A 27875-nucleotide genomic window follows, 5' to 3' on the forward strand; every position below is an offset into this window, starting at 1 on the left:
AGTAGAAGCAGCGTGTTCTAGCTGAAGGTAGAATTTGGCCCAAATTCTCTACTTGGGGAGGGCTCCTTTTGATTGGAATAGGAGCATTGGCTGAGTAAGGACTTCAGGATCAAGCCCAGTGAGTTCAGTCTTCCTCTCTTAGTTCAGTGGCAACATTCCCAACAATCTTATTCAGACATATGTCCGTTTTTGTAAAATGAGAGTAAGAAAGAACCTACTTTTTAAATCTGTATTTCTTTTTTTTTCTTTAAGATCCAAATTCCTGGCTTTGTGGACACTTCCTCATAAGTGCCGCCAGGAATTCTTTTTCAAAACTCATGGACAAACTTAATGTATTAATGGAGACTATAGCAGTGGATTGCAGCAGGACCATCACATATGCAGAGAAGGACTCCTTGGTTCACAGACTGGCTCGTGGACTTCATAAAATAAATGCACAGGCACTAAAATCTGGACTAGGTGATAGAATACCCATTACAGTACGTATATTTCTTGCTAATTTATATATATATAAAATTCTACAGAATAATTATAGTAGAGCTTTCAAAATAGTTATGATGCTAATTTCATTTTCAGGTTGTGCTTCACAGCTGACTTTTAATTTAATCACCATTTAATTTTGTATACAAGTTAGTTTACACCTGAAAAGATTGGGCCCTGAATCAGTTACGTCTTTTAATATGGTATTAAAGAATTGCAAGGCAAGAGATTTGGTTGTATTAAGCTTGAAATAATTTTTCTCTTCTAAATTCTGTCAAAATTTAAGTTTCTTCATAAGAACATCCTGTAACCCCTTTTGAAGTTAAGATTAATGATTTTGTTCAATTTTTTTTTTCACCTTCTCTTCTTCCAGTGTACTTTGGTAATGCAAAATACATGTTGTTTTTGCAAAAACTCAGTTAAACTTCTTCTCTCCAAATATCTACTCTATGCATTTATTTAGGAATTTTTCAATGACCCACAACAGCAGGTGAAAAGGTGCTCTTTGTGTGCGTTGGTGGATGTGTGCAGAATGAAAACTTCATTTAATTTGCTTGGGTATTAAATGCTATTGATTTATTGCTAAAATAGCACATTTTATAGCACATAAAATTGTTTCCGTTTACTAACAGAAAAGCATAGCATCCTTGCAGACGCAAATATTTGAATTTACACAAAGGCTGCATACAGCAGAAGTGGAACGCCGTTCACTACGCTTAGAACTCTCAGAATTCAAACGGAATTTGAATGAGATGAAAAAAGAGGCTGACAAAGCCCAGAGCCTGCAAGAGCAATTAAATGCATTTAAGCAATCTGTAAGTATATTTAATTTAGAAAAGACTGGCTTAAAGGAAAGCCTCCTTCTACATGTTTTTGATTTGTGTTCTTTAGAAAAATAAGTATAAATCCAATTATTAACAGAATTTTCCAGAAAACTTGCCCCGTGAATGTCACCAAGCTGCAAGCCAGATGTATTAAAAGGTGACTCTTTTCCATAGGAGTTTCTCTTTATTTTGCAGAATGAGATATTGTGGGTGAATTACACTTTTGCTCTTTGACAGACCCAGTTTTTCTTTCATATGCTGAAAATGTTCTTTTCTGATTTACACACCATAAAGGACTTATATATGTTCCCTCAAATAGGGCAGTCAGGCATATTTAATAAGTACATTCATGACAATATTGCACAGCATAAACACAATATTTTAAGCTCTGTTTTACCCTTGCTCCATATTCTGACGCACCTCTTTACTGTATCTTTTGTTATGGGTCAAGTCCTGAAGCTAGTTTGTGTCAATAAGTGCAATCTTGAAAATAGTTTCTCTTGTGGATTTATGCAGATGATTTTAAACACATCCCCAGCAGCCTGTATTTGGCAAACCCTCTCTCTGTGCTTCTTCCTGGAGCCATTGGATTTACTACAGCCGTAAGGCTGCGTTGGTCACTGTACAGCTACAGTTGATAGAGGTGAAAGGAAGGGACTAAAAACAGGTCCCCCTATCTTTTTAAAAAAACCCAAACTCTCTTGCACCGGATCAATGGAATTACTTCAAGGGCTGTATCCTCCATTGTCTCTTGACTGTGCAGGGAGTGGAGGTTTTTTTCAGACTGATGCGTCCTCATTGCAGATCAGAAGCTGTTCTCCATTGTATCCGTGTGACAGACCCTCCAGAGCTGTCAGGGAGTAATTCATTCTCCTCTAGGAGGTTGGAGATGCACTGGGCATCTTCACTGCCTCCCCTAACAAAATGCTGAGCTCATTTCTGTAGGGAGCGTTCAGATCAAGTCAATCTTCACCCAGGAAAAGGGACTGAACAGTCATACGAGTGCTCTGCAGCTTCTCTGGTGTGTGTAGAAACATCCTCTTTTTGGGATGTGTAGTAGCTTCCACAAATTGTGATGGATTTATTTTCTGAGGACTCATCGACACCTAACAACCATGTGCACCAGAGGGGTATGATTTCTTAGTGCACGACATGTTGGTGTGCTTAACTGGGCCGTGTGGACCCTGCTGTCGTGAACTAAAAGTTCCCTGTTGTGTGTTAATGTCGTGCTGCATCAAACAGTGGAGATACAGGACACTTTGATCTGCTAACTTAATTTTCCCACATCAAGGGTCTGTCCATTGTGCTTACTGTCTCCAGCAGGTAGGACAGCTGAACAAGGGTATCTCATGTCTTCAGTTTTATTTTTAACAAGCTTTTTTCCCTTACGCTTTCTTAAATTGTCAGATTACATTGTCACTTTTTAGATTGTCAGTCAAGTGCTATCCCTCAGGAGACACTTCCTTTCTTTGTCTTCTGGAGCGCTCTGTGAGAAGCAGGTCCACACAGGAATTTGTAAGGGTTCAACAGGCTGTGTACTGAAAAGCAGAAATACTCACCTGCAAATTCCCTACTTTAGTAAACACGACTTTTTTTTTTTTAAACAATTGAGATATGTCCTCTTGGATCTGTTTTGGAATCAAGAAAAAATTTTCAGTATACTTTGTAAATACACTACAGATTTCCTTGAGAAAATACAACAAATAAAGTAATTTAACATTAATGTTTTGCAATGATCTTCACTTTAGGAAAAAAAGGTCTCTTGGGCAGATATTGAGTATTTAAAAACTTTTTGCATTAGAAAGTTGTGTCTTAGCAAGTGGAATTCTAAAAGTGAAGTGTATAAACATTGGAGTTATTCCATGATAGAACACAATTTATTTCCTTTATCAGAAATTGATCACCCATGAGAGGTTTGAAAGTGCATGTGAAGAACTGAATAATGCATTACATCGAGAGCAGGAAGCACAAATGCTTTTGAATGAGCAGTCACAGCAGTTACAGGAGTTAAATTATAAACTGGAATTGCACTCAAGTGAAGAAGCAGACAAAAACCAAACCCTAAGTGAAGCTGTAAAGGTAGGACAATATTGCTTCTAAATAGAGAACAGAAGTTGTTTCCCTCTCAAGTGCATGGGCCCACATTGGCAGCCCTCACAAGTACTCTCAGAATAATCCCATGGAAGTAAATTGGACTGTTTGCAGGAATAAGGATTTCTCTGTCCAATGAGAGTTGAGGGTGATCAGGAGATACTTATTACCTTTTACGATGAGGTCTTGTAAGGTGTAGTGTCCATTTTTAATATTGGGAGTGGCATACGTGCACTGGAAAATATCACTATTTATATGTTGTTAGGATTAGGATTTAGAAGCTGTCCCTTTCATAAGGGATAACAAGGAGGAAAGGAAATGCAGTGAACGTCAAGACTACAATTTTGTCAAAATGAAGGAGTGGAAAGGAATATGATCAGAAATCAGAATAATTAATAGATTAAAGCCAGAAAAGACCATTTTGATGATCTAATCTGATCACCTGCATATCACAAACCATAACCTTTCTCCAAATAATTCCCGCATCAAGCCCAATAGCTTGTGGTCAAACTAGATCATATTTTTTAGAATGGGATCCATTCTTGATTTAAATGTGACGGAGAATTTACCACTTCCATATATTGTATGTAGGCTAGAATGGAGCTGAACAGGTATTTTAAGGTAAGGGTGTGACGCTTAAACTTGATGTGAACTAGTAAGAGCCAGTAGAGGTATTTAGAGAAGTGTCATAATCTATAATTTTTGCAATTACATTTTGGATAAGCCAAAAGGTAGCAGATCATGGACAACTATTGTACCTTAAGGTCAGAAAGAAAGGGTTGGTTCTTCAATACATTGTGGAGAACGAAGTGGCACAATGTTGCAAATGTGAGTGGTAGGGAAAATAGGGGTGTCACTTGTAACTGAGTGATGAAATGGGAAAGGATAACAGAGCTCAGTGTTGGATATGTTAATCTTGAGCTGACAGCAGACTAGCCAGGATATTTTGCAGAGATGGTTAGGTTTTTAAAACTGATAAAAGAAGATGGGTAAGGTATTAAGATATAGATTTGAGAGTCATTGGCATAATGAGTGTGTGATTAACCATGAAATTGATCAGTGATAAGGTGAAAAGGAGGGGGCCAACAACAGAGAATTGTGAGAATCCAACAGAGCGGGGAAGAAGATGAACTGTGAAAGAAGAGAAGTCAAGAGGTTGGAAGAAAACCAAGAATATAGGCTACAAAAACCAATAGAATACAGGGCACCAACGAGAGAGTAATCAACAATATCAGAGTATTAAAGGGGTCAAGGAGGATGAAGATGGAACAGAGGGCATAAGCTTTTGGTCAGAAAGAAGTCAGTGGAGTGGAGTGGAAAGTGAAGAGGATTTATTGGATTATAGCCTGAAGTGAGTTAGAAGAAAATAAGTTAAAGGCACTTTAAATATCATATTGTAAACAAATTTCTTTACTTCTACGTTACTAAAAACACATTAGATTATTAAAGGAGAAATTGAAAATTTCAGTTGAAAAGTGGCCATTGAAAATTCCAATTTGTTTGATACTATTTACTTGGTCTGCACTTGGTCTAGACAATGAAAATTAGTGAAGTGTATTCTCTCTTCTGTTTAGTCACCTTCACTTTCAGATTTTTAGTGCTGCAGTATTTTTGTTTCAAACACAGCAGGGGTATGTTTTATACTGTTTTCACTGGATTTTTTATATATTTATATTCTCTATGAAAACCCTTCTGTTGCTCTTGGGCTTTATAAAGGCTTTAAAAAAATTGGACCAAATATAAATAGATAATGTAATTTAAAGCAGCAGTTGTAAATGGCCTAGTCAAGAGCTTAGAGGTGAAAGAGGGGAATGGAGATGGTAGTTAGGGAGAGGTGTGAGGTCAAGAATGTGGGGTTTTCTTTAGAATGGTGGATGCTAGGGAAGGGGCCAAAAGAGAAGTAGTAGTTCACAGTAGGAGATAGTAACTATTATAATTTGAAGTCTTCATCAGAATTAGTTGCAAGTTGCCTTTATATACTCCTACATGTAACCAAACTTAATAGATAACTCCCTAGCTTTTTATAGTAAGAAAGCAATTAAAATGTCTCTTTCTAAGATCTGTTTGTTCACTACAATGGAGAATTTTGTTTTCTAGTCTTCAGAAATGAAGATGAACCTTTCCTTTAGAATAATGTATTATATTAGTTGGAGGATACCACTTCTTATTTTCGAGCTTGTTTTTTTTATTGAACAAAAAGTCATATAGCCCTTTCCACTGTAGTATACCTTATTGTCATAATTTTGCGGTTTACACCTCCAACAGTTGTTGGCTATTGGGATATTATGGTTTATTCTGGCTAGATTGCATAAATGTAATCCACTGGAACAGGCTGAGATTTTACCCTCTCATGATAGGGTGAAATCCAAGAATGTGGAGGAAATAGATATTCGAAAGATTGCATGCCACATTTCACATTTGTATTAATAGTTCACTTGTCTTTTGAGAAACTATGCAGAAAATAGAATGGACAACATCCTCAAATCTGACAGTGTTGATATTTTCTTTGGTTTCTTTGGCCCAAGGACAACTACAGCGCTCAAAACTCATCCATTGATAACTTTTTTGAAGGGAATACGGCCAACTAGGTGCCCAGCCTTGACTATTTAGTCCTTTTTAGTTTTGGCTACTGAGATTATTTTAGAACCACTGAAGGAAGAGAATTTTTTAAAAATCAACAAAGTAGTGGGGTAGCATACATGTTAATGTTCACCAGTCTTTTCTTAACCTCTGGCTTTGTTTGAATCTATAAAATATTATATTTTATTTACAAATCATCCTCTACTCTACCCCTTGCTCTTTTCTTTCCTATTGCTTTCACTCCTCTTCAGATTATTGTTGTTCTGAAAGTCAATAAAACAATCCAAATAATAACTGCAAATTTAAATATTTCTTGGATTTGGGGAGTAAGAATTTTTCATGCAGGATGATACAGGACTATTGCGGTAACAAGTGATAGAAATATTTTGTATTAAGAACTCATGTTACTTTTCAGATTTTTAAAAATTATATAACTATTTTGTTTATCACAAGTTTTTTTTGCTAGTTGCCTGAATCCTACATCTATTCAGGATTAATGTCAAAGGCAGAAAAATAATTTGCACTTGTGTCCCACATATTTTAACTGGCAGGTAGTCTCTTCTTCAGCTGTTTAGATTCAGACAATGCCTTTTTTGTGAGCTGCAAGATCATTCTTTTCATTAAAGATATATAACTGAAGAATCATGTCCCGTCACACACTCTAAATCATTTATAAATGAACCCAACACAAAAGCATGTACAAAATTAGAGAGTAGCACATTGTATAAAAAGTGAGCTGTAGCTCACGAAAGCTTATGCTCAAATAAATTTGTTAAGGTGCCACAAGTCCTCCTTTTCTTTTTACGTTTTAAGATGAATTTTTAACTGAATTTGACAAAGGAATGATCTTGATGAAATTTTAACAACTGAAGCTAAAATAGTACACATTGAAATCTTTTTAAAAAACATGATTACCTTAAAATATCAATTTGTCATAATTTTTTAACAAAAAGAATAAAACGAAGAAATTGTTCAGCAATTTGAAATTTGATTCCCTGGTTTGAAATTTATACACACTTCAGTAGTAATCAGTAAGGAGATATCTCAGCTTTCACCTACTTTCATAAAGTAGGTTTATTAAAGAGGTGTTGCTTAATTTCTTAGCCTTATCAATTTAGATTTTAATCCCATATATTTTTATCTTCTTAATGGCATTTACCACTGAGACACACATGGTAGCCAATTACATTTCAAGGTCAGATAGGACTAAGCAACAATTCTAATGAAACAAGTGGTGTAAGATTAGGTAAGTTACTAGCTCTGATCCCAACTGTCTGTGTAAGAAAAGAAAGAGTTTTTGTGCTTGCTAACCAGGTATCCAAAGCACAAAGTAAAGAATTTTACTTATGCTAAAACCATGTGTTCATTCCAAACAGTAAAATCCTCATTTTACCTACCTACAGGCACTATATATATATATCCAATTCATTTTAGAGATGCATGTTAATACTATAAAATATAATTAAAGAATTTTACTACACAGTAATTTATGAAAGGATTCCTTGTAAATTGATAATGAACAGGGCAATATCTTGCATACATCTTTTGTTCTGAGTATGCCATGTTGTGTCCTGTAACTTATTACTGACCTGGTCCAAAAGCATTAAACAATATTTGAAGGGGAATAACTTTTGGGGCTAGATTCTGATCTCATTTACACTGTCATTAACACTGAGTGGCTCTGTTGAGTTCAGTGAAGTTACTCTTGATTTATAGCTGTGCGAGAGCAGAGTTCAGTCCTGGAGTTTTGAGAATGTATTTACTGTAGCAGTCCCTTCTAGATCGGAGTTGAGATGAGCCGTTCGGTTTTTTAGATAGCCATAACTATACCCTCCTTTTAAAAAGTGTAGTGTTCTTTAACTAAATTGAAACATATAGAGCTGAATTTACATCTGCTGGAGAGGAAATTGCAGGTACCTTGTGCCATTGGAATTGTACCCGTTCCCTGTCAGGCTCTCTGCTGCTGGAGTCCTTTAGTGGTACACACCTTACAGTGAACCTTTGTTGCTTAGGTTGGATGGTTTTGTTGTTTTGTACTAATAGTGTAAATGTTTTAATTAGAAAATTATTTTAATTATTTGTTTTATGTTATTTGCATTGTTGCACGGACTTTGAGAATGCCAAGTCGTTTTGATACATGGCAAAGGCAGTTTCTGTAGATGATAGTGTTTTAACTTTTACAGAGGGGAAAAAAAAAGTCACCCATCATATTCAATGGGAGACTTTGTATACGACAGCCTCCTCAAAGAGAATCACTAAGGATACACTCACTATAAAAACAGAAAATTAATTTTTTGAGTTTTTGTTTTTTAATCACTTCCCATGAGCTTTGTTACTGGAGTGACAGTCAGGCTTTAGGATGTTCTCTGGGATGCAGTTGATTCCCAGTAACTTGTATGTCACATCAGCAAGAAGGGGCAGTTAAAAGCTGTTCATTAAAGAATGTAATGTAGCTGATTATTCATTAGTGTACAACTTAACAGGAAACTGTATTAATCAAATTTAGCATGTTAAAGAGAGAGTGTGTTCCCTTCTGAATTGGTTGGAGAGTAAAATTCATAATTCATTAATTAGTTAAATGTTTTAGTTGTTTAAAAGTTTCTATATATTGTATGTTTTCAGCACCTAAATAATTTATAAAGTAGCTAAGAATAGATTTTAAATTAGGTTGCCACCTGTCCTATTCTCAGTAGGGAAAGTCATGGATTTTTTTTCCCCCATGCCATAATGAGCCACATGTTAGACACTCTGTCCTGTATTTAAATTCTTGATTATTATCATTACCTTTGTTCACCAGTAAAATAAGGCAGGTAAATTATAGAAAAAGCACGTGGTACCTCCACTGATCCTCCTCTTTCCCCCTCATCCAGTCTCGACAACAGACTATTTTCTAGATGGTCTTGCTTCGAAAGCTTATGTGAGCCAAAGACCCACCCCCTAGTCTTGCCCTTCTGCCTCAGCCCATCCACGTCCCTGCATCATAGAACACCCTCTGTGGGATCCACAGGAAGAGAGGGCTGCTGCCACAGAGGCAGATGACCTCCCTTCCATGTGGCAGGGATATCCATACATTTTACACGGTTCTGTGGGGCCACACACCTTCCTCCTTGAATATTTGTGATAGGAAGTAGATTGCATTCCACCTCTTCATCTTTGTTTGCCATTGTAGCGGTATCAACACAGTGTCTCTCAAAACATGAATGTGAGTCAATTAAAAAATGTAATTTAAATGTAAGTTTCAACTTTCATCTTTGAACTGTTATAGGCTGTCCATAAAATATTCATTGTTACTAATGTTTTAGAAAATTACAAACACATACAAACAATAACGTTTGTCTTTTCAAGAATTGTAGTTATACAGTATATAGTAACTCTATTCAGCATCTGTAAAAACAACTGTTAATTATATTATACTGCCTCAACTAAGAATAGGGGTTTCTGTCAAAAAAGGAAGAAAAAAAAAGGTGGGGGGGGCAGAAGTAACGGATTAAGAGCTCGATTGTGCATAGTGCTGAGCATTCTGGCCCCATCCAGCAAAGTACTTCACGTACACACTTAACTTCAAGCATACGCATAATCTTACTACTCACATCCATAAATGTGCTTAAATCCTTTGGTGGATTGGGGTTGAACTCTCAGCACCTTGAAGGATTGAACCCTAAAGAAGGCTGGCTACGAAGAGAGGTATTCCATGAAAGTGCCTAGGAAGGCTGGGGCATGTTTGCAAAGAACAGCTGCATGAGAGTCAATAGTTTAGGCTGCAATTTTAGCTCTGAGTAGCTGAGTAAAAGGTCAGAACTCTATTGCACTTCTTATTACATCAGTTAATGATTGGCACATGCATATAAAGCATTCTGATTTTATCATCGTTAAAATAGGGTGATATTACTTATCTACTTCACAGAATGCTTGGGCGTTTTTGTTCACTGCACTCTACTGTTAAATAAATAAATATGTTGACTTTGAATATAAAGATTAAATAAAAACAGAATTTGAAAGAATAACACTTTAACAAATAGATGACATGAAAACAATTAGTGTTTTATAGTCTTTTTTTAAAAAGTACAAAAATCACATTGGATGCTTGCTTAATCTTCTGCTTCTAGGATCTTAAAAAAATAAAAAACTGGAACTGAAGGCTCAATGGTATTATTGCTACATTGTAATTATACTAATAAACACCTCTATCCATGACCTTGGAATTTATAGTGCAGTGGGAAAGATTTATTGACATGTACTTTGGAAGAAAAATGGGATTATTGCATAAGTATAATGCCTAGTTGTTTAGCACATGTACTTGCATACCATTTATCCCAGTTAGTTTAAAGCTTTAGACGATCTTTAAGTTTTCATTCAAAAATACAGGAAGGCTTTTTGTTAAATCCAGAGTCCTGAGAGATCTTTGTTGTAGTATTGAATTAACTACAAAGTAACCATGTTACTACCTTGAGATGTGCAGAGGGAATCAATAGACCTATAAAACTGCATATGATTTTTTTTTTAATGTTCTAAACCCCATTTTTTCTAGTAGCTTGAATATCAATGCATAGGACTTTTCTGGTACTCCTGATATACAAGTCCCTTATTCTTAGTCTTTTTTTTTTTTTTAACCTAAGGAATGCTACTTGTAGGACGTATCCTGAGGGTGTCTTTATTTTTCACCTTAATCAACTTTTCCCATGATCTCCCTTTCCTTTTATGTGAAGTTTAAGGATATAAAGATTCTTTTTTTATCTTATGGTTGTGAAACCCATAGATAAACCGATGCTGAAATGGCTGTTCTAGTGGAATTTGTAATTCATATCTCATTGGCATGAAGTAAGAGAGAAATTCCATCCTACCTCCATTTGACCTTGCTCAACTAAGCAAATGTTTGCATCTGTGACCAGCTTTGTTTGTGGTTTTCCAATAACTTTTCTTTCTTGCAGATAATTTCTTGACTGTTTTTCTACTTGATGTTAGTTGTTTTCAAGGGTATCGTATTTCAAACTTGTACCATTCCCAGCCTACAGAAACTATGTCAGGATTTTTACCATTAAATAATATGGTCATACACAGGATAACCAATGGAAAAGAGAAATTTCAATTTCCCAAGGACAGGTTGTATGAGGAACACTTCCTGATAAGTCTTATGATAAAATGGCTTAAGTCTGTCTGTCTAATTTTGACAGCAAGATTGCCCTGGGTTTGGGGGTATTAGACGTACACAGACAAGAACTCGTTTTTTAAAAATTGCCTGCCAAAACATCCGTTTTAACTTGCATCCACGCATAAAGTAGTACCTATAATCCATGTATCAGAAAAATGTTATGTTTGGGATTCTGAAGCTCTAAGATCTCTAGAAGTTATATTTGTAAATCATATATTTTCACTGAGAATCGTGAGCACTCATACACTTGCCAAAATAAATTATACAACTATGTAGCTAGCTATGCTGAAAGTTTTTATCTTCATGTTGGATCATTGGTGGTATCACTGGTTTTATGGCCTCACCAAAGTCTGTTGAATGTAGTATATCACTTGTTGTTGCTATAGTTGAGTTAGCATCATTGGGGTAAAAAAGCCGATAAAATCCCAATGTACTTAGTGCCGATTTATCTTGCCCTACTAGGAGAAACGTATTTACTCACTAATCTCATTTTACACCTTAGGTCTAACAGCTGCAGTGATTCATTGCTTTCAGTGATTTTAACATGTCTGCTTCAGGACCAAGTAGTGCCATGACCAGAACATGTGCTTGCCAAACTCTGTGTTGGCATTTGGTATGCCACAAAGCACATCCAGAGGGAAGGGAGATGCTTAGTCAATATGCCTTTATAGCCTTTTGATCTCCCTGTAGAATGCTGGCATGTAATGCAGCTCTGAAAATTCTTCTGTAGGATGAGTTAGACATTCATTGCTTCTTAGACTAGTTAAATTTTGTTTCACTGTGTTTGCACCTTGTGCCGAAAAGATTACACTGTCCAGTCTTAATTTAATATAAGGAATAGTATTAACCTGCATAGAAGCGGAGTGGCTGAAACTTTACAGTACAAAACATATTTATCAAATTATTCTTTTATTTGGTTTAAAGAGAGTAAAAGAGGGAATAAAAATATGTATGCATATCCCCCCCCCGGAGATATTTAATGCGGCAAGATGTGGTTGGCAAAGTATTAAACTAAAATATGAATGCACTAAACAGAATTTTGGGCAGACTTTGGAAGCAAATGTACCTGAATACAAGTTTTAGATTTGGTCAGCACTATTCTCTGTAAGTAGGAGAACTCAGTGTTAGAATGTAGAGAGTAAACCAGTAAAACAACCTAAGCCCAGGGCCAGTGCAATCACTAGGAGAACTAGGTGGTCGCCTAGGGTGCCAAGTGGTTGGGGGTGGCGGTGGAGCGGAGGTGAGCTGGGGCAGGGGGACGTGGGGAGGGCCGCCTGCAGCAAGTAACAGGGGGCAGCGCACAGGGGAGCTGCTCCCCGCCCCAGCTCACCTCTGCTCCGCATCCTCCCCTGAGCACCGCCCTGCTCTGCTTCTCTCCCTCCCAGGCTTGCGCGCCAAACAGCTGATTGGCGCCACAAGCCTGAGAGGCGGGAGAAGCGGCGGCGTGCTCGGGAAGGAGGCGGAGCAGAGGTAAGCTGGGGTGGGGAGCTGCCGCACGTGGCTCCCTGGGCAGAGGGGAGGGAGGGGGCAGTGGGGAGCTGCTGCGGGGGGGGGGGGCTGGCCCGAAGAGGGGCACCTCAGGGTGGAGGAGGTCGGCGGGGAGCTGCTGCAGGGTTCCTGGGGAGGGCAGGGGGTGGGCGCAAGGTGGAAGTTTCACCTAGGGCACAAAACATCCTTGCACCGGCCCTGCCTAAGCCTGCTTTAATACAGAGTAATATTCAGAAGATTCCTCATGTTCTGTATTCAATAAAATTGATAAACTGATAAAGGTAATATTGAAGCAGGGTGGAAAGTCTGGGACAGATACTCCACTCATGTGAACTGACATAGCTGGATCTGTCCTTGACTTCAACTGGCTTCTCATATTACAGTGTGTCACTGTTCAGCAAGATGGCTGCCAGGAAGAGGCTCAGAAATGGCAAATCAAACATGACAGCTGTATATTTTTACACTAAAAATCAATGGAATTCAATAGTAGCATTATTCAAAGTTCCATTTTAAACATACTGTTCAGTAGTAAATTGACATACAGTAAAAGCTTTGTTATCTGGCATGTTGGGGGAAATGGGGGGTGCCAGTTAATCAAATATTCTGGTTAAGGAAGAGTTATACTTACCAATGGAATACCAATGTTCAGAGAATTAGACTACGATAAAATGAATAAAGTATGAAATAGTATACAGGTACTCACTAATGCAGTAATAGTACTGCACTGCAGAGTGATTGGTTTCTTGAAGCACTGAGGTGTATACAGGTAAAGTTTTCTATACAGTGGGTTATCTTATGACACTACATACAGCTTTTACTATATTATTTAGGAGACAGATTCAATCTATTTAACACAAGAATGCTAACACGCATACAAAGTTGGAATTAAATCTTCATTATTTCATTACTTCATTATTAGTGAGGACTTTATCAACCTTGACAGTTCTGAACCAGTGACTTGAAGGTGAAAAGACTCTATGCCAGAGGTGGGCAGACTACAGTCCGCGGGCCACTTCCGGCCCACGGGACCGTCCTGCCCAGCCCCTGAGCTCCTGGCTGCGGGCTCCCGGTCCCTCCCCTGATGTCCCCCCACCCCGCAGCCTCAGTGCTATGTGCCTCCAGCACTCTGGCTCGCCGCTGCTGCCGGGCAGTGCGGGTGGTGTTGCTGGCTCTGGCATGGTAAGGGGGTGGGGGGTCCCGAGGGGCAGACAAGGAGCAGGGGGTGGTTGGATGGGGCAAAGGTTCGGGGCGGGGGGGGGCTGGATACGGCATGGGAGTCCTGGGGGGCCTGTCAGGGGGCTGGGGTGTGGATATGGGTCGGGGCAGTCAGGGGACAAGGAGCAGTGGGGGTTGGATGGGTCGTGCATTCTTGGGGAGGCAGTCGGGACAGGGAGTGGTTGGATGGGGCAGCGGTTTTGTGGGGGGCGGTCAGGGGATGGGGAACAGGCAGAGTTGGATAAGCATGGGAGTCCCAGGGGGTCTATCAGGGGTCGGGGGTGTGGATGGGGTCGGGGCAGTCAGGGGACAGGGAGAAGGGGGGGGTTAGATGGGTCGGAGATTCTGAGGAGGGCAGTCAGGGGGAGGGAAGTGCGAGGGGGCAGATAGGGGGCAGGGGCCAGGCTGTTCGGGAAGGCACAGCCTTCCCTACCCCGCCCTCCATATAGTTTTGCAACCCCGATGTGGTCCTCGGGCCAAAAAGTTTGCCCACTCCTGCTCTCTGCAATAGCCGCCTTGTTCTAATACTGATTCCCTAAACATCCAATATTCTATTTTAGAGCCCAATTCTATTCCCATTGAAATATATGGCAAACTCCCACTGACTTCAAGTGAAAGAAGGATCAGACCCTTATTCAGTATTCCTTTTAAAGTAGTGATAGGATTAAAATTGTTGCTTTTTCCACTTCGTGTTTCAAAATAATTAGTAGAATTTATTTGGTATTTTTCTTTTGTGCTGGATTATCCCTATTCCCCTGCCCGAAACTCAGAATTACTGGAATGAGCCATCATATCTCAGAAGTATCCCAGCCAAATCAACAAGTGACTCAAGTGCATCTGAAGAACATCTGTGAAGAGTCACAGTTGGTCTGTCCTGTGACTTGGAGATGTCACTGATAATGCTAGACCAGTACAATGAAATCCTTTTGATTAATTTATCTTCCAGGGAAGGAGAATATCATCAAATAGTTTGCACCCCATTTAAATCAAATTTATCAAATGTTAGAATAAACCGTGAGAGATGGATTAGTGGGAAGAGAATAGGTGAAGTGGTCAAAGGTGAATGAAAACTAAACCGATAATATAGCTATGTCATTTTTCATATTATTCCAGTAGTTTGTGTGTATTTACACATGTACGTTCACAGTGATTGCTCCTAAAAACTTCCTAATTTTGCTTTGACTAGTTTATATTACTGTGATATTATCTCTAATTAGTATTTAATATTCCTCAAGTTTTCCCTATGTTATGAATACTATCCTAATGTTATCTACTTACCAAAGACAGACAGCTTTTAGGGTACTGTGGATGTGTGTATTTTACACACTATGTATGTAATAATAAAATGATTTCTCAGAACAATTTCTTGACATACTGCTCACTCATTTATAACTGTGTAGGGCTGGAGTCTCACTCAATAAGGCTATTCTTGACAGTCAAAAAGGGCATGTTCTTCAATTGAGTTAGCTCAACATGATTGAAAAACCCTTTTTAGTGCTACAATACTGCTAGTTAACTTGCTCTTAAACATGTTAGCCTCTGTCTTAACGAACATTTAGAATGTTTTTCTGTCATGTAAAGCTAACTCATTTGAGCTTAAACCAATTTTTGCTCATTAAAACAGGGCCATAGTGCAGACATTTTGCTGTTACTTTAATCAGATTAGATTTCCTGCTGGGAAGTATGTTAAGACCTAGGAAATGAAGTTCACTTTTGAAATGTAGAAGAGGAAGGACCAAGTAGACTAGACCATCCCTGACAGATGTTTGTCTAATTGGTTCATAAAAACCTCCAATGATGGGGATTCCACAACCTCTCTTGGTAATCTGTTCCAGTCCTTACCTATTCTTATAGTTAGAAAGTGTTTCCTCATATCTAACCTAAATCTCCCTTGCTTCAGATTAAGCTGGTTACTTCTTGTACTTGGCCCGACATGGAGAACAAACTGATCACCGTCCTCTTTATAAAATCCCTTAACATATTTGAAGAGTGTTATTAGGTCTTCTCTGAGTATTCTTTTCTCAAAACTATACATGCCTAGTTTTTTTAACCTTTCATCATAGGTTACATTTGCTAAACCGTCTATCATTTTTGTTGCTCTCCTTTGGACTCTCCAATTTGTCCACATCTTTCTTAAAGAGTGGCATCCAGAACTGGATATAATACTCTAGCTGAGGCCTCACCAGTACTGAATAGTGTAGAACAACTACCTCCTGTGTTTTACATATGACACAGCAACTAATACACCCCAGAATGATGCAATTCTCTTTTCTTTTTGGAGTGCTTGCTCATGTCCATTCCATGCTAGGTGTGTGCATGCCATGTGCATAGTTGCCAGAGATTTTCCCCTCAGTGATATCTGTAGGACTGACTCTAGTGTCCTCTTGTATGCACTGGTACAAGGAGTGCTGCCGGTCCCGCTCCCTCTTCTTTTCTTCTTACAGCCCATGACGGTTGCCTGGAACAATCCTCCTTGCTCTTGCAAGGCTTCTTTCCCAGTTTGGACATTTCTGTCATATATTGTATAGTTATTGTAGTTAATGTGTATAATTCTTAATGTTAGTGTATATAGTAGTGTAAATAGGTATCCCTGTCATGGAGTGACTTGCACCCCAGGGGCTGGGCATGCCTCAGTCTCTGGGCTTCAAGCTATGTACCTCCTGCAGAAAGCCAATGCCAGTGAGTGACCTTCACTCTAGCTGTATCAGTGCCTCAGGGAAACTCACATTAAAGAGACATGCCAGATATGCAGCGCTTCAGACCGCGCACTCAAAAGGAGAGGGACATTCATCTGGAGGCCTTTCTCATGGAGGCAGCCCTCAGACCAGTCTCAATGCTGAGCGCTTTGGCTTCCATCCGAAGTGTTCCACCAGTACCATGCTCTGCTCAACGCTGTTCTCCATCCCTGGTGCCAAGGAGGAAGCATATGGCAGTCTCCTCCTTCTGTGCCCCCACCTCAAGAGGGCAGAAAAGAAGTACTATGTCCCAGCCAGTGGGTTTGAGTACCTTTACTCATACCCTCCCATGGGGGTCCCTGATAGAGTTGACACCAAATGAACAGGACCGACAGGGGCAGTTGAATGTTACCCCCAAAAATAAAGAGACCAAGAGACTGGACCTATTCAGAAACAAGGTTTATTCAACAGGCAGCCTCCAGTTGTGTATCTCCAATCAGCATACCGTGCTGGGAAGGTATGATTTTAACCTGTGGGATTCATTGTCTAAATTCAAGGATTCCCTACTGCAGGAGTCGAGGCAGGAATTCACGGCCATCCTAGAGGAGGGCAAGGGGTTGGCCATGACCTCCCTCCAGGCAGCCCTGGGTATGGCTGACTCAGCAGCCAGGACTATGGCACCAGCGGTCACCATGAGGCGCTGCGCGTGGCTCCAATAATCGGGCCTCCCTCACAAAGTGCAGCAGTCCATCCAGGACCTCTCCTTCGAGGGTACCTTCTCCAAGCTTCATGGCCTCAAGGACTCAAGGGCCACCCTTCACTCCACTCCTCGGGCCTGCCTCCAGGAAGCATTTTAGGCCCCAGCAGCCTCCCAGGTTCACTGCGCCTCCCAGGCAGGATCCCTACAAGAGAAAGGGGAAGGGTTATAAGCGATGCCAACCCATACCTTCTACCTCAGCCTCCCAGTTGGGCTCACCTAGATATCCTGGCAGGGCCAGGCAGGCCTTTTGAGGGTATGCTTGAGGACGGTATGTCAGTCTTGATGCCAGATCCGCACCTTTTGTTTTGGACCGCCTGTTGCCTTTAGCCCAGCATGGCCATATATAACATCGGACTGGTGGGTACTCAGCACCTTAACAGTCAGTTACACCCTCCAATTTTCATCCACCCTTTGCTCTCACCTCTGACCACATTCATCTTCAGGGACCCTTCTCACAAGCAGCTTCTCATCCAGGAGGTGCAAGCCTTCCTCTGGATGGGGGCCATAAAGGAGGTTCCTTGAGACTTGAGAGGGAATGGATTTTGCTCTCAATATTTCCTAATCCTGAAGGCCAAGGAGGAGTCCAAGGCCCATCCTGGATCTGCATCGCCTAAACAAATATCTATAGAAACTGAGGTTCTGCATGGTCTCCCTGGCCTCCATTATTTCTTTCCCAGATCCAGGAGACTGGTATGCTGCCCTCAGTAAGGACACTTATTTCCACATCTCCATCATCCATGATCTCACGGGATTTCTTAGGTTTGTGGTGGGTCAATGCCACTACCAATTCACTGCACTTCCCTTCAGCCTGTCAGCAGTCCCACAGACTGATCAAATGTTGCTTGAAGGCTCAGGTCCAGCACAGCACTGGTACAGTAAGGGCCACCTTTCAGGCACTAGGTCTGTTGATAAATTTGCAGAAGTCAACTCTGGTCCAGGTTCAGAGGATAGAGTTCATTGGGGCAGTGCTCGACTCAACTCAGGCCAACGCCTACCTACTGGAGACCAGATTCTGAGCTATGTCAGATCTGATCTCCAGGATCAAGACCATCCACTAACAACTGCTCCGGTCTGCTTCAAACTGTTGGGTCATATGGCGCATGTACCTACATAGGGCTGTATGCAAGGCTACGTCTCGGACCTCTACAGGTGTGGCTGGCGTCAGTCTACTCCCCAAGCAGACACCATTTGGACTAGACACTCAAGATTCCACCTCAGGTCCTCGCTTCACTGACCTGGTGGAGAGACCCAGGATCTGTAATGAAAGAGGTACCCTTTGCTGCCCCTCATCCGTTGGTAACTGTAGTCTTGGATGCATCAGATCTGGGGTGGGGAGCCCCCTTCAACAGACTCAGGGCCTCTGGTCCCAGGAAGAACTCTCCCTGCATATAACTCAGGAAACTCAGGACAGTATGCTTGGCTTGCCAGGTGTTCCTTCCCCAGTTCTCAGGCAAACTGGTGGACAAAATTGCATCAGTGTTTTACATCAACAAGCAGGAAGGGCTCAATCTTCAGTCCTATGCCAGCAGGCCCTGGCTATTAGCTATTCTGGGCCTCTCTCACACTCTCTTGTTGGAGCTCCTGTTGTTTGTATGAATAATTAAATATTGATTGGGCCAGAGAGCAAAAGAGTGAGTGACTCTATAGCCTAGTGGTTAAGCCACTTACTCTGAGGTTGAATAAAGTTCTTTCCCACATGTAGGATAGCAGAGTTAAACTTTGATTTCTGTTCACAACTTCTTATAAAAAGTTTCCTAACTACAAAGAACCTAAGCTGTGTAGGAACAAAATTATGCATGATCTTCTAACTCAGTGTACGTGCTGCCCAAGAGATTTTTCTCCTATGCAATTACTTAGTTTGCTGTTTCCTCCAGCAAATTGCTGTTCATGCTCACCTTACGGGGAAAAACAGCTAGATTCAAGTACCTTCCTCTGCGGAATCTGATGGAAACTCTCAGTTTATGTATGAGATTTTTGGTGGTCTACAGATGAATGAACATGATTGTGTGGTGAATGAGCATAAGAATACCTAAACATCTAAACTAATTAGATCAAATGACTGCTTATTAAATGTAAACAAAATGGAGTTCAGTTTTTAAAAGTTGGTTTGTTCCTTTGTTCTTGAAACTGAAAACTCAGCATCTTTGTAAAACTATGTGCAGGCATAGTGGTGTTTTTTTTTTTTTAATCTTTCTTTCTTTTTATCATATTTAGCCTTCACTTTCTAAAAATTGAAATCGTCCACAGCAACATTTCAAGATAAATGCACTATCAGTCTTGGAAATTTTCTTATTTTTGTAAACATTAAGACCCAGGGAACAAAATAAGGGCTATAGTGTGGATTAAGTGAAATATATCAAGGCTGTGCTTTTCTGATAACTGAACCTGAAGTGACCTTTCTCAGACACAATTACAGAGCTGTATGTTTTTCCTTTAATTTCATCAGGGGTTTAATTAGTATACAAATAAAACTTCCCTTATCTTCCTTTCTACCTAATTGGCTTGTCTTAGCTTATATATGAAATATGTGAAAGTGGGCTGTAATTAGGGTGACCGTGTTAACCTTTTTTTCTCAAATGTACTGTTGCCTAAAGGCCTCAAGGCCTAGAAACAGTGCTTGGATTATTGCTTTGCAATCACTATGGCTGTCCCATAGGTTTTCTCATGAGCAGAAGGGCTTTGGGTGCTGCAGGTTCCCACTGCTTAACGGGATCTTCATTCTTCTCCCCACTAAATGTTTATTGATTATCTCACTGTTCCACACTCAGCCTCCAACAACTTAATATCAGGTGACAGTCAGGAGAGTTCTCCAAGTAATTAGAGTTGAGCATTGGGGGAACAATTAGGAGCAGAGTTATTAAACTTGATTTATCCTATTCTCTCCTGAACAGTTTCTCGGATATCTGAACATCACACTTTCACAATCTACCCTGGTTGAGAAATTAGTGGCTCACCTGCTGCTTATCATTGTTGCCTTGCTGCCTTGAGGCACACCCTCTAGGTTTCAGTCACTCAGCTGAAAATATTAGAGTCCATAAAGTTTATCAAGGGTTTTAATTAGATCAATCTGAAGAAAGGGGAAAAAAGGCTTAGCAGCTCTTCCTTTAAAGCAGTATAAACGGTGTTCAAACAATTTAAAAGGTTTGACTTTAATCCACAATGGCAAGGAATTTCAAGCATAAGGCTGAAACTTTTGTCTTTAAATCACCCATTGTGCCTAAGCATGGGAGCTTTTGTGGCAAATACAATTGGTGAATGTTTGAAGGCCTCTGCAAATTGTTCCCCAACTGTTTAAAATAATAAAGCAACCGAGCGTTAAGAGCTTTCACTTTGCCATGTTTATTTGCACATTGTCACCTGTTAGTAAAGGTTGTACATGATGGTACCACCTGTCACGATCAGGACTAGCTGCCCCTTTGTCCCTCTTATGGTCTCTTCTGAGTGCACCTCTTGAGCCTTCACCTCTCCCAGGAAGAATCCTGCCATTCTGCCACTCTTAGACTGGACCCAAGGGTATAGTACCCTTTGTACCAGCTGTGATTACTCAGCAGGTTTAAATGGGTTTGGCTACTACCCTTTGGGAGTTGTGACCAGCAGTGAATACATTTACCCAAAACAGCCTTTTTAAAACAAAATATCATCTATCTTACCTAAAGACTGAAGCCTATCTTACCTAAAACACTCTAACTCTGGGGGAGGGGTCAATCTACTCCCCAACAGTGTCATTCTCTGCTTCCCCCTTAACCCTCTAACATTGTCATAAGAAAGTCTGTGTCGTTAAACCCCTCTGAGGCTTTTGATCCTTTTCTCCACCCCCACACAGAGGCTGAGCCCTCCTGTGGAAAACATGCCTAACAAGCCCTGTAGGGGGCTGAGAGGATGGCATCACTAGAAAGAAAAACCTGCAGCACCAAGTCTCAGAGCCCAGGTCGGTTGACTTGAACTCAAGCTACTGGGCTAAAAATAGCTGTGCAGACATTCCCACTCAGGTTGGAGCCTGGGCTATGAGACCAAATGAGGGTCTCCCCTACTCTATAAAGAATTCCATGGGATTTTTAATAACCACAAGTGATCTGAGCTTGGAATCTATATCTTACGTAAAAGAGGGCTTCTCTGGCAATGCAATACATTTTGGCTCAATGCTGAAATATTGGCTTGGTAGTGCTGACTTTGAGAGAAGGTTTCATAAAACAGAGTAGCAGATTCTACAGTACCTAAGCATTGACAAAATTAAACAGATTTGGTGTGACATTTTAGTTTTAAATGCTGAATTTCATTTCTTTTAGGTGGACATTATTTCAATATAGTTTTATATTCTTTAATTTCCTTTCTTTGGGACAATTGTGTCTGGCTGTATTTAGAAAGATATAAGTGCTATTGACTTTTAGCAAGCCTGAGGTATCTTCAGATTGGTTATATTCTCAGTGTCCTGTCAATGTTTACCAGACTTTTGTGTATACTTTTCTGAACACACAGTCATAGTATGCTATGAATGCATGTTCGTGGCACTCCACATTCAATATTATGGATCCAGAATATAAACTATACAGAACATTCTTAATATGAAGTTACAAAATATACTCAGAAGCCCTTTTGAAAAGTTTGCAAGGTATGGATCATTATTATTAAATGTTTAGTTAACATTATATTTGAAAGATGAATATTCTACATGTGTAGTAGCAATTTTTAAAACCCCTCTATCTCGGCCAATGTACATGATTCCTTTTTTAATTTCAAAAGGGATTAGTCTACAATGGAGGGAAAAGACATAAAACATTTCTTTTTTAAATGAATGATTACCTTCCAGAAATTCAAAAATAGAACTCTAGAGCAATACATTTGTCCTTTTATTTATTTATTTTATTTATTGATCAGGAAGATATTCTTCTAACTTGAAGATCAAACAATTCGACTAAGCAGATTTTCTTTTTTAGGAGAAGCAAAATCTTACTATTTACAGGCATCAGAAGATCTAGGTTCTGCTCCCAGCTCTGCTACAGATTTGCTAACCTTAACCTTAACCTCTCTGATCCTCAGCTTCCCATCTGTAAGATAGAAGTTGCCTACTTTCCCATATATCTGAGGCCTGATTGTCAGAGGTGCTGAGTGTCCCCAGTTCCCACTGACTTTAGCTGGAATTGTGGGTGCTCAGTGATTCTGAAAAGCAGACCCTTAACTCATTAAAGTTTCTAGAATGTTGAAAGTCTTAGACAGAAGTAACTATGGAAATGTAATTTACTATACAAATATAAAAACTCCTGGCTCCAGAGCTGAGAATGTATCCCCTAAATTTGCAAAGCCAGCATGCAAGGACTTAGCTCTGCAACTGCACAGCTAAATCCCACTACATTGTTTTGAAAAATTTGTGGCAAACTTTCTATTTAACATAAAAGTAAGCTTATAGCCAACTCTTTTTTAATTTGTTTTTACATACTGAAGAGACAAAATAGATGGTCATAAGCAAAAATACAGAAACAACATATTACCAAAATGTAAACATATTGCTAACACTCCTGTTTGTAACCTTAAAGGTCCCTCCTAACAAAAGGAAGAAGGAGAATTGGAGCAATGAATTGAAAGGTGTTATGATCACTATATTACATTATAACAGAAACAGTGAAAAAACCTTGACTGCAGTTTTGCTAGTCAGGTTTCTTATTGTTCAATTTACAGTGCTAGTTGACATCTATTGACTTAATCTGAATTAATTTTGAACACTAGGCTTTAATGCTAAGTAAGAGAGTTGGGTACACATTAGGGAACAGAAACCTGCAAAATATGTTGGAGATAATAAAATAGAGAAAAGTCATAAAATAGTTGATGTACTATAATGTGATGTGTTAGACATAACCTGCAGTTTAGTGAACACTGATTTTGCACACTAGAAAAACTGTTGGATGGTTCTTTATTTTTATGTTGGACTCTCTCCTTTCTGTTGATTTCCGTGAGGTGGGTAATACTGATCAATATTTAAACGAACAATACTTTGCATTTTTCTTTTTCTTTTATCCGTAAATTGCTTTAGTATGAAGTATTTTTACTTAATATTTATTTGGGTTTTTTAAAAAGATGATATTCCTGATATTTTCATGTGCCCAGAATATGGTGTCTAAGTATTGTACCTGTAGCATCTGTCTTCAATTCAGCAGATCATTTTGTCTGTTTATAAAACATTTATAAATGTATGATGCACTAAAAAAATTAGATTTTTGTAGTGTTGGTAAATAAATAATACTTTTGGTAGAAAAATTGTAAAACCTTGGTTTGTAATGGCCCAAATCTACTTCACAGTCAGTCTGTATTCCTCTTTGTTTAATAGCCTATGGCATAAATTGAAGTTAATTATCAGGGCTGACAAGTAACTCTGCTTTCTGTCTGCTGGCAGAGTCTCTCCGAGGCAAAGATGGAGCTGAGAAGAAAAGATCAATCTCTGCGTCAGCTCAATAAACATCTTACCCAGCTGGAGCAGGACAAGCGTGGACTGGAAGAGAGCATCCACGATGCAGAGAGTGCCCTCCGCATGGCAGCAAAGTGAGCACTGGGACCTTAGGGAGATCACTTAAAACAGACAAAAGATCAATTCTTACTTTCATGCGCAGGGTTTTGGCTCTAGATAAAGCAGTGGTAGAAAACAAAAGTACAGTGCTCTCTCTTTGAAATTCAGTGATATATCCTCTAAAAAGAAAACTCTTAGTTCAGCCTACTAAGTGTATATTTTATATAATAATCCGAGACAAGTGCTCCACTATCTGTAATAACATGAGCATTTTTGTTTGCCTGTTACAAATCGGAGAATGTATCTTCTTCTTCAAGTAGTGTCCCTATGGATGCTCCACTTCAGTGCATGTGCACCCCTGCACCTTTGATGGAAGATTTTCAGTAGCGATGCCTGTTTGGCCTGTGAATGCGCCCTATACATCCTCATGCCCCGTACTGAGGTTAGACAGAACTGCGTGGGCGACCTACCCTCAGTTCCTTCTCTACTGTGTTTGGCCTGAGATAAAGTGTTGAGCATTAGCTTTTAGTGTAGTTAGTGTTAGTTTAGCTTATTAGTAGTTTGTTGGGGTCATTATTTTTCCTTCTTTTTCATTTTCCCCCAATTGAGGGGTTATTCTAGACTTCTGTTTTGGGGTATTCCAGGATCCTGAGGCTTTAAGAGGTGTCTTTCCTATTGGGAAGATACGCACATCAGTGGTGGACGTTCTCAGTATCTCCACTCTTTAGGAGACGCTCATGTCCCCAGTATGTGTAAGAGCTGCACTTCCTTCAAAAGCAGATCTCGAAAAAACAGGATATCAAATTTGCGTTACTGATGATGGAGCAAGCCCTAAGACTTTGAAAAAAAGATTTGGTATTGAGGACCTCTTTGGACAGCTGTACCGAGCTAGTAAAGGTTCTGCCTCGAAGAGGTCTGTGCCACTGGACCTTGCTGTATCCCTGGTACCTATACTATCATCTCTTATCTCTGCATTGATACCGACAGAGTCAGACCCTGGACATTCTCATATCTAGTGATTGGTATCTGTGGCATCAGTGCTGAAGCTGGCCTTCACAGGATCTCATCTAATTCCAGTCTATGTACTTCCGGTACTGCATGAGTTTAGACACTCAAAAGACCTCCTTGTCTCCAATGAGCCAGAATCCCCGTTTCTTTATTTTGGGGGTTAAAAGATCGGGAGGAATCTAAGAATAATACTTTCTGGGTTGTTTAAAAAAATTTATAACATGAAATTGTTAAGATATTGGGATTGGCAGAAAATTAGCCTGTCTTTACTAAAGCCTCTGTTTTACTAAGGCTTAATTTTTCCTTCTTTTAATAGAGATAAAGAATTCATTGCCAGTCATATGAAATCTGTGGAAGCCACCCTACAGAAGGTGATGTATTTAGCACTTTCATCTCAGTTGTATTTGTATTTCAAGTCATGCTAAGCTTTTGGAATTGTTTATTTTCAGGAAGGCTGATGGTGGGAGTGGTTAAAATGGTACAAAGACTTATTCATAATTTTAATTAAAGTATAAAAAGATCTCCCCCTTCAACTCCTTTTGCCTCCAGAAAGCATTCAGAACAGGAGTACTTGTGGCACCTTAGAGACTATAAGGTGCCACAAGTACTCCTGTTCTTTTTGCGGATACAGACTAACACGGCTGCTACTCTGAAACCTGTCAGAAAGCATTCAGTTCAGCAAGCCAAATGTCGTAATATTGTTGTTGACAGGTATGTTCCTTTTATTTTTTTTAATGTGAAAGTTGTTACAAACCCTTCCCCCTGAGTACTCTTTATGCTTGCTAAAGTAAATTAGGATGCTACTGATCATCCCAAACTATGTGTAATTGCTCTTGAATGATCTGTGTATTCACTGAGTGAGGCAGAGGTCATTCAACAAGGGCCCATATCAAGTGGTCATAAAGCGTTTGACTTCTCGTGCTCTACTTTAATCCTTGGTAATCATTAAATAGAATTAGAAAAAAGGGTAAACTCTGATGCACAATCTAAAACATAACAGTGATTTTAAACCACTTTTTAAATTGAATAGCAATCTAAAGTGGACCCTTTGGCTTGTATTATTTTGCTGCATTGCAGTGTCATCTTGAATACCAGCAAGACTGAATGTATTGAGTATATCTCATTTTTTAAAATTACAAATGCTATTGACAGTTTGTGGGTGTTTTTCCTTATGACACAGTGGAAATCAGATATATTTCTACTATCTTAAGATGTTAGTTTTCCTCGTCACAAAATGTAAACCCCAAGGAGCAACATACACCCTTGTCAAGGTTCCTCCCCCACTCTGAACTCTAGGGTACAGATGTGGGGACCTGCATGAAAAACCTCCTAAGCTTATCTTTACCAGCTTAGGTCAAAACTTCCCCAAGGTAACAAATATTACCCCCGTTATCCTTGGAATGGCCGCTACCACCACCAAACTGATACTGGTTACTGGGGAAGAGCTGTTTGGACGCGTCCTTCCCCCCAAAATACTTCCCAAAACCTTGCACCCCACTTCCTGGACAAGGTTTGGTAAAAAGCCTCACCAATTTGTCTAGGTGACTACAGACCCAGACCCTTGGATCTTAAGAACAATGAACAATCCTCCCAACACTTGCACCCCCCCTTTCCTGGGAAATGTTGGATAAAAAGCCTCACCAATTTGCATAGGTGACCACAAACCCAAACCCTTGGATCTGAGAACAATGAAAAAGCATTCAGTGTTTTACAAGAAGACTTTTAATAAAAAATAGAAGTAAATAGAAATAAAGAAATCCCCCCTGTAAAATCAGGATGGTATATATCTTACAGGGTAATTAGATTCAAAAACATAGAGAACCCCTCTAGGCAAAACCTTAAGTTACAAAAAAGATACACAGACAGAAATAGTTATTCTATTCAGCACAATTCTTTTCTCAGCCATTTAAAGAAATCATAATCTAACACATACCTAGCTAGATTACTTACTAAAAGTTCTAAGACTCCATTCCTGTTCTGTCCCCGGCCAAGACGACTACAGACAGACACAGACACACAAACCCTTTGTTTCTCTCCCTCCTCCCAGCTTTTGAAAGTATCTTGTCTCCTCATTGGTCATTTTGGTCAGGTGCCAGCGAGGTTACCTTTAGCTTCTTAACCCTTTACAGGTGAGAGGAGCTTTCCCCTGGCCAGGAGGGATTTCAAAGGGGTTTACCCTTCCCTTTATATTTATGACACGCCCCCCAAATCTCAGCTAGGGTGAAACACTGGCTGGGATTTCTTCCTGGAGCTCTAGGAAAACAGAGTTAATAAGACACATGCATCTCTAAATATACTACCAAGTACATAAGGACTAACAATATTTTCCACATCTCAAGGACGATTTTAACCAGTTGATTCTGGGAAACTTTCACGGGAGAGTGCATCAGCCACTTTGTTAGAAGCTCCTGAGATGTGTTGGATGTCGAAATCAAAATCTTGGAGAGCTAAACTCCACCGAAGAAGTTTTTTGTTAGTTTCTTTGACGGTGTGAAGCCACTTTAGTGCAGCATGGTCGGTTTGCAGGTGGAAACGCCGTCCCCAAACATATGGGCGTAGCTTTTCCAGAGCGTAGACAATGGCATAACATTCTTTTTCAGTGACTGACCAGTGGCTTTCCCTCTCAGACAGTTTTTTGCTGAGAAACACTACAGGGTGGAATTCTTGATCAGGTCCTTTCTGCATTAAAACTGCTCCCACACCACGCTCGGATGCATCTGTGGTTACTAGGAACGGTTTGTCAAAGTCTGGGGCCCTTAGTATAGGGTCAGACATGAGTGTCGCTTTAAGCTTGTTAAAGGCCTTCTGACACTTTCCGGTCCACTGAACAGCATTTGGCTGTTTCTTTTTGGTTAGGTCTGTCAGTGGGGCAGCAATTTGGCTGTAGTGCGGTACAAATCGTCTGTAATAACCGGCCAAGCCTAAGAAGGATTGAACCTGTTTCTTTGACCTTGGGACAGGCCACTTTTGGATAGCATCCACTTTGGCCTGTAGGGGGCTGATAGTTCCTTGACCCACCTGGTGTCCAAGGTAAGTCACTCTGTTTAGGCCTATTTGACACTTCTTAGCCTTAACAGTTAGTCCTGCCTCCCTTATGCGCTCAAGGACT

General features: G+C 39.9%; 1 protein-coding gene and 1 long non-coding RNA gene across 6 annotated transcripts in view; one reads left to right on the forward strand and one right to left on the reverse strand.

Moving 5' to 3' along the window:
- Nucleotides 1-27875, forward strand: part of CCDC171 (coiled-coil domain containing 171) — a 226184-nt gene that overhangs the window by 123075 nt on the left and 75234 nt on the right. For all 5 annotated transcript variants that reach the window (XM_084628107.1, XM_084628108.1, XM_084628104.1 and 2 more), the window contains exons 19-23: nucleotides 253-479; nucleotides 1113-1295; nucleotides 3198-3383; nucleotides 23648-23793; nucleotides 25083-25137. In XM_084628107.1, the coding sequence (XP_084484233.1) occupies nucleotides 253-479; nucleotides 1113-1295; nucleotides 3198-3383; nucleotides 23648-23793; nucleotides 25083-25137 (797 nt within the window). The remainder of the gene's footprint in view (nucleotides 1-252; nucleotides 480-1112; nucleotides 1296-3197; nucleotides 3384-23647; nucleotides 23794-25082; nucleotides 25138-27875) is intronic.
- LOC311520557 lies at nucleotides 16947-27526 on the reverse strand. Its single transcript, XR_014711641.1, has 2 exons — nucleotides 26717-27526; nucleotides 16947-17404 (listed from the first exon to the last, which is right to left on the reverse strand). It is a non-coding gene; the product is annotated as an uncharacterized lncRNA (long non-coding RNA).

This window comes from Lepidochelys olivacea (genome assembly GCF_965140295.1).
Source record: "Lepidochelys olivacea isolate rLepOli2 genome assembly, chromosome: 5".
Classification (NCBI taxonomy): domain Eukaryota; kingdom Metazoa; phylum Chordata; order Testudines; family Cheloniidae; genus Lepidochelys; species Lepidochelys olivacea.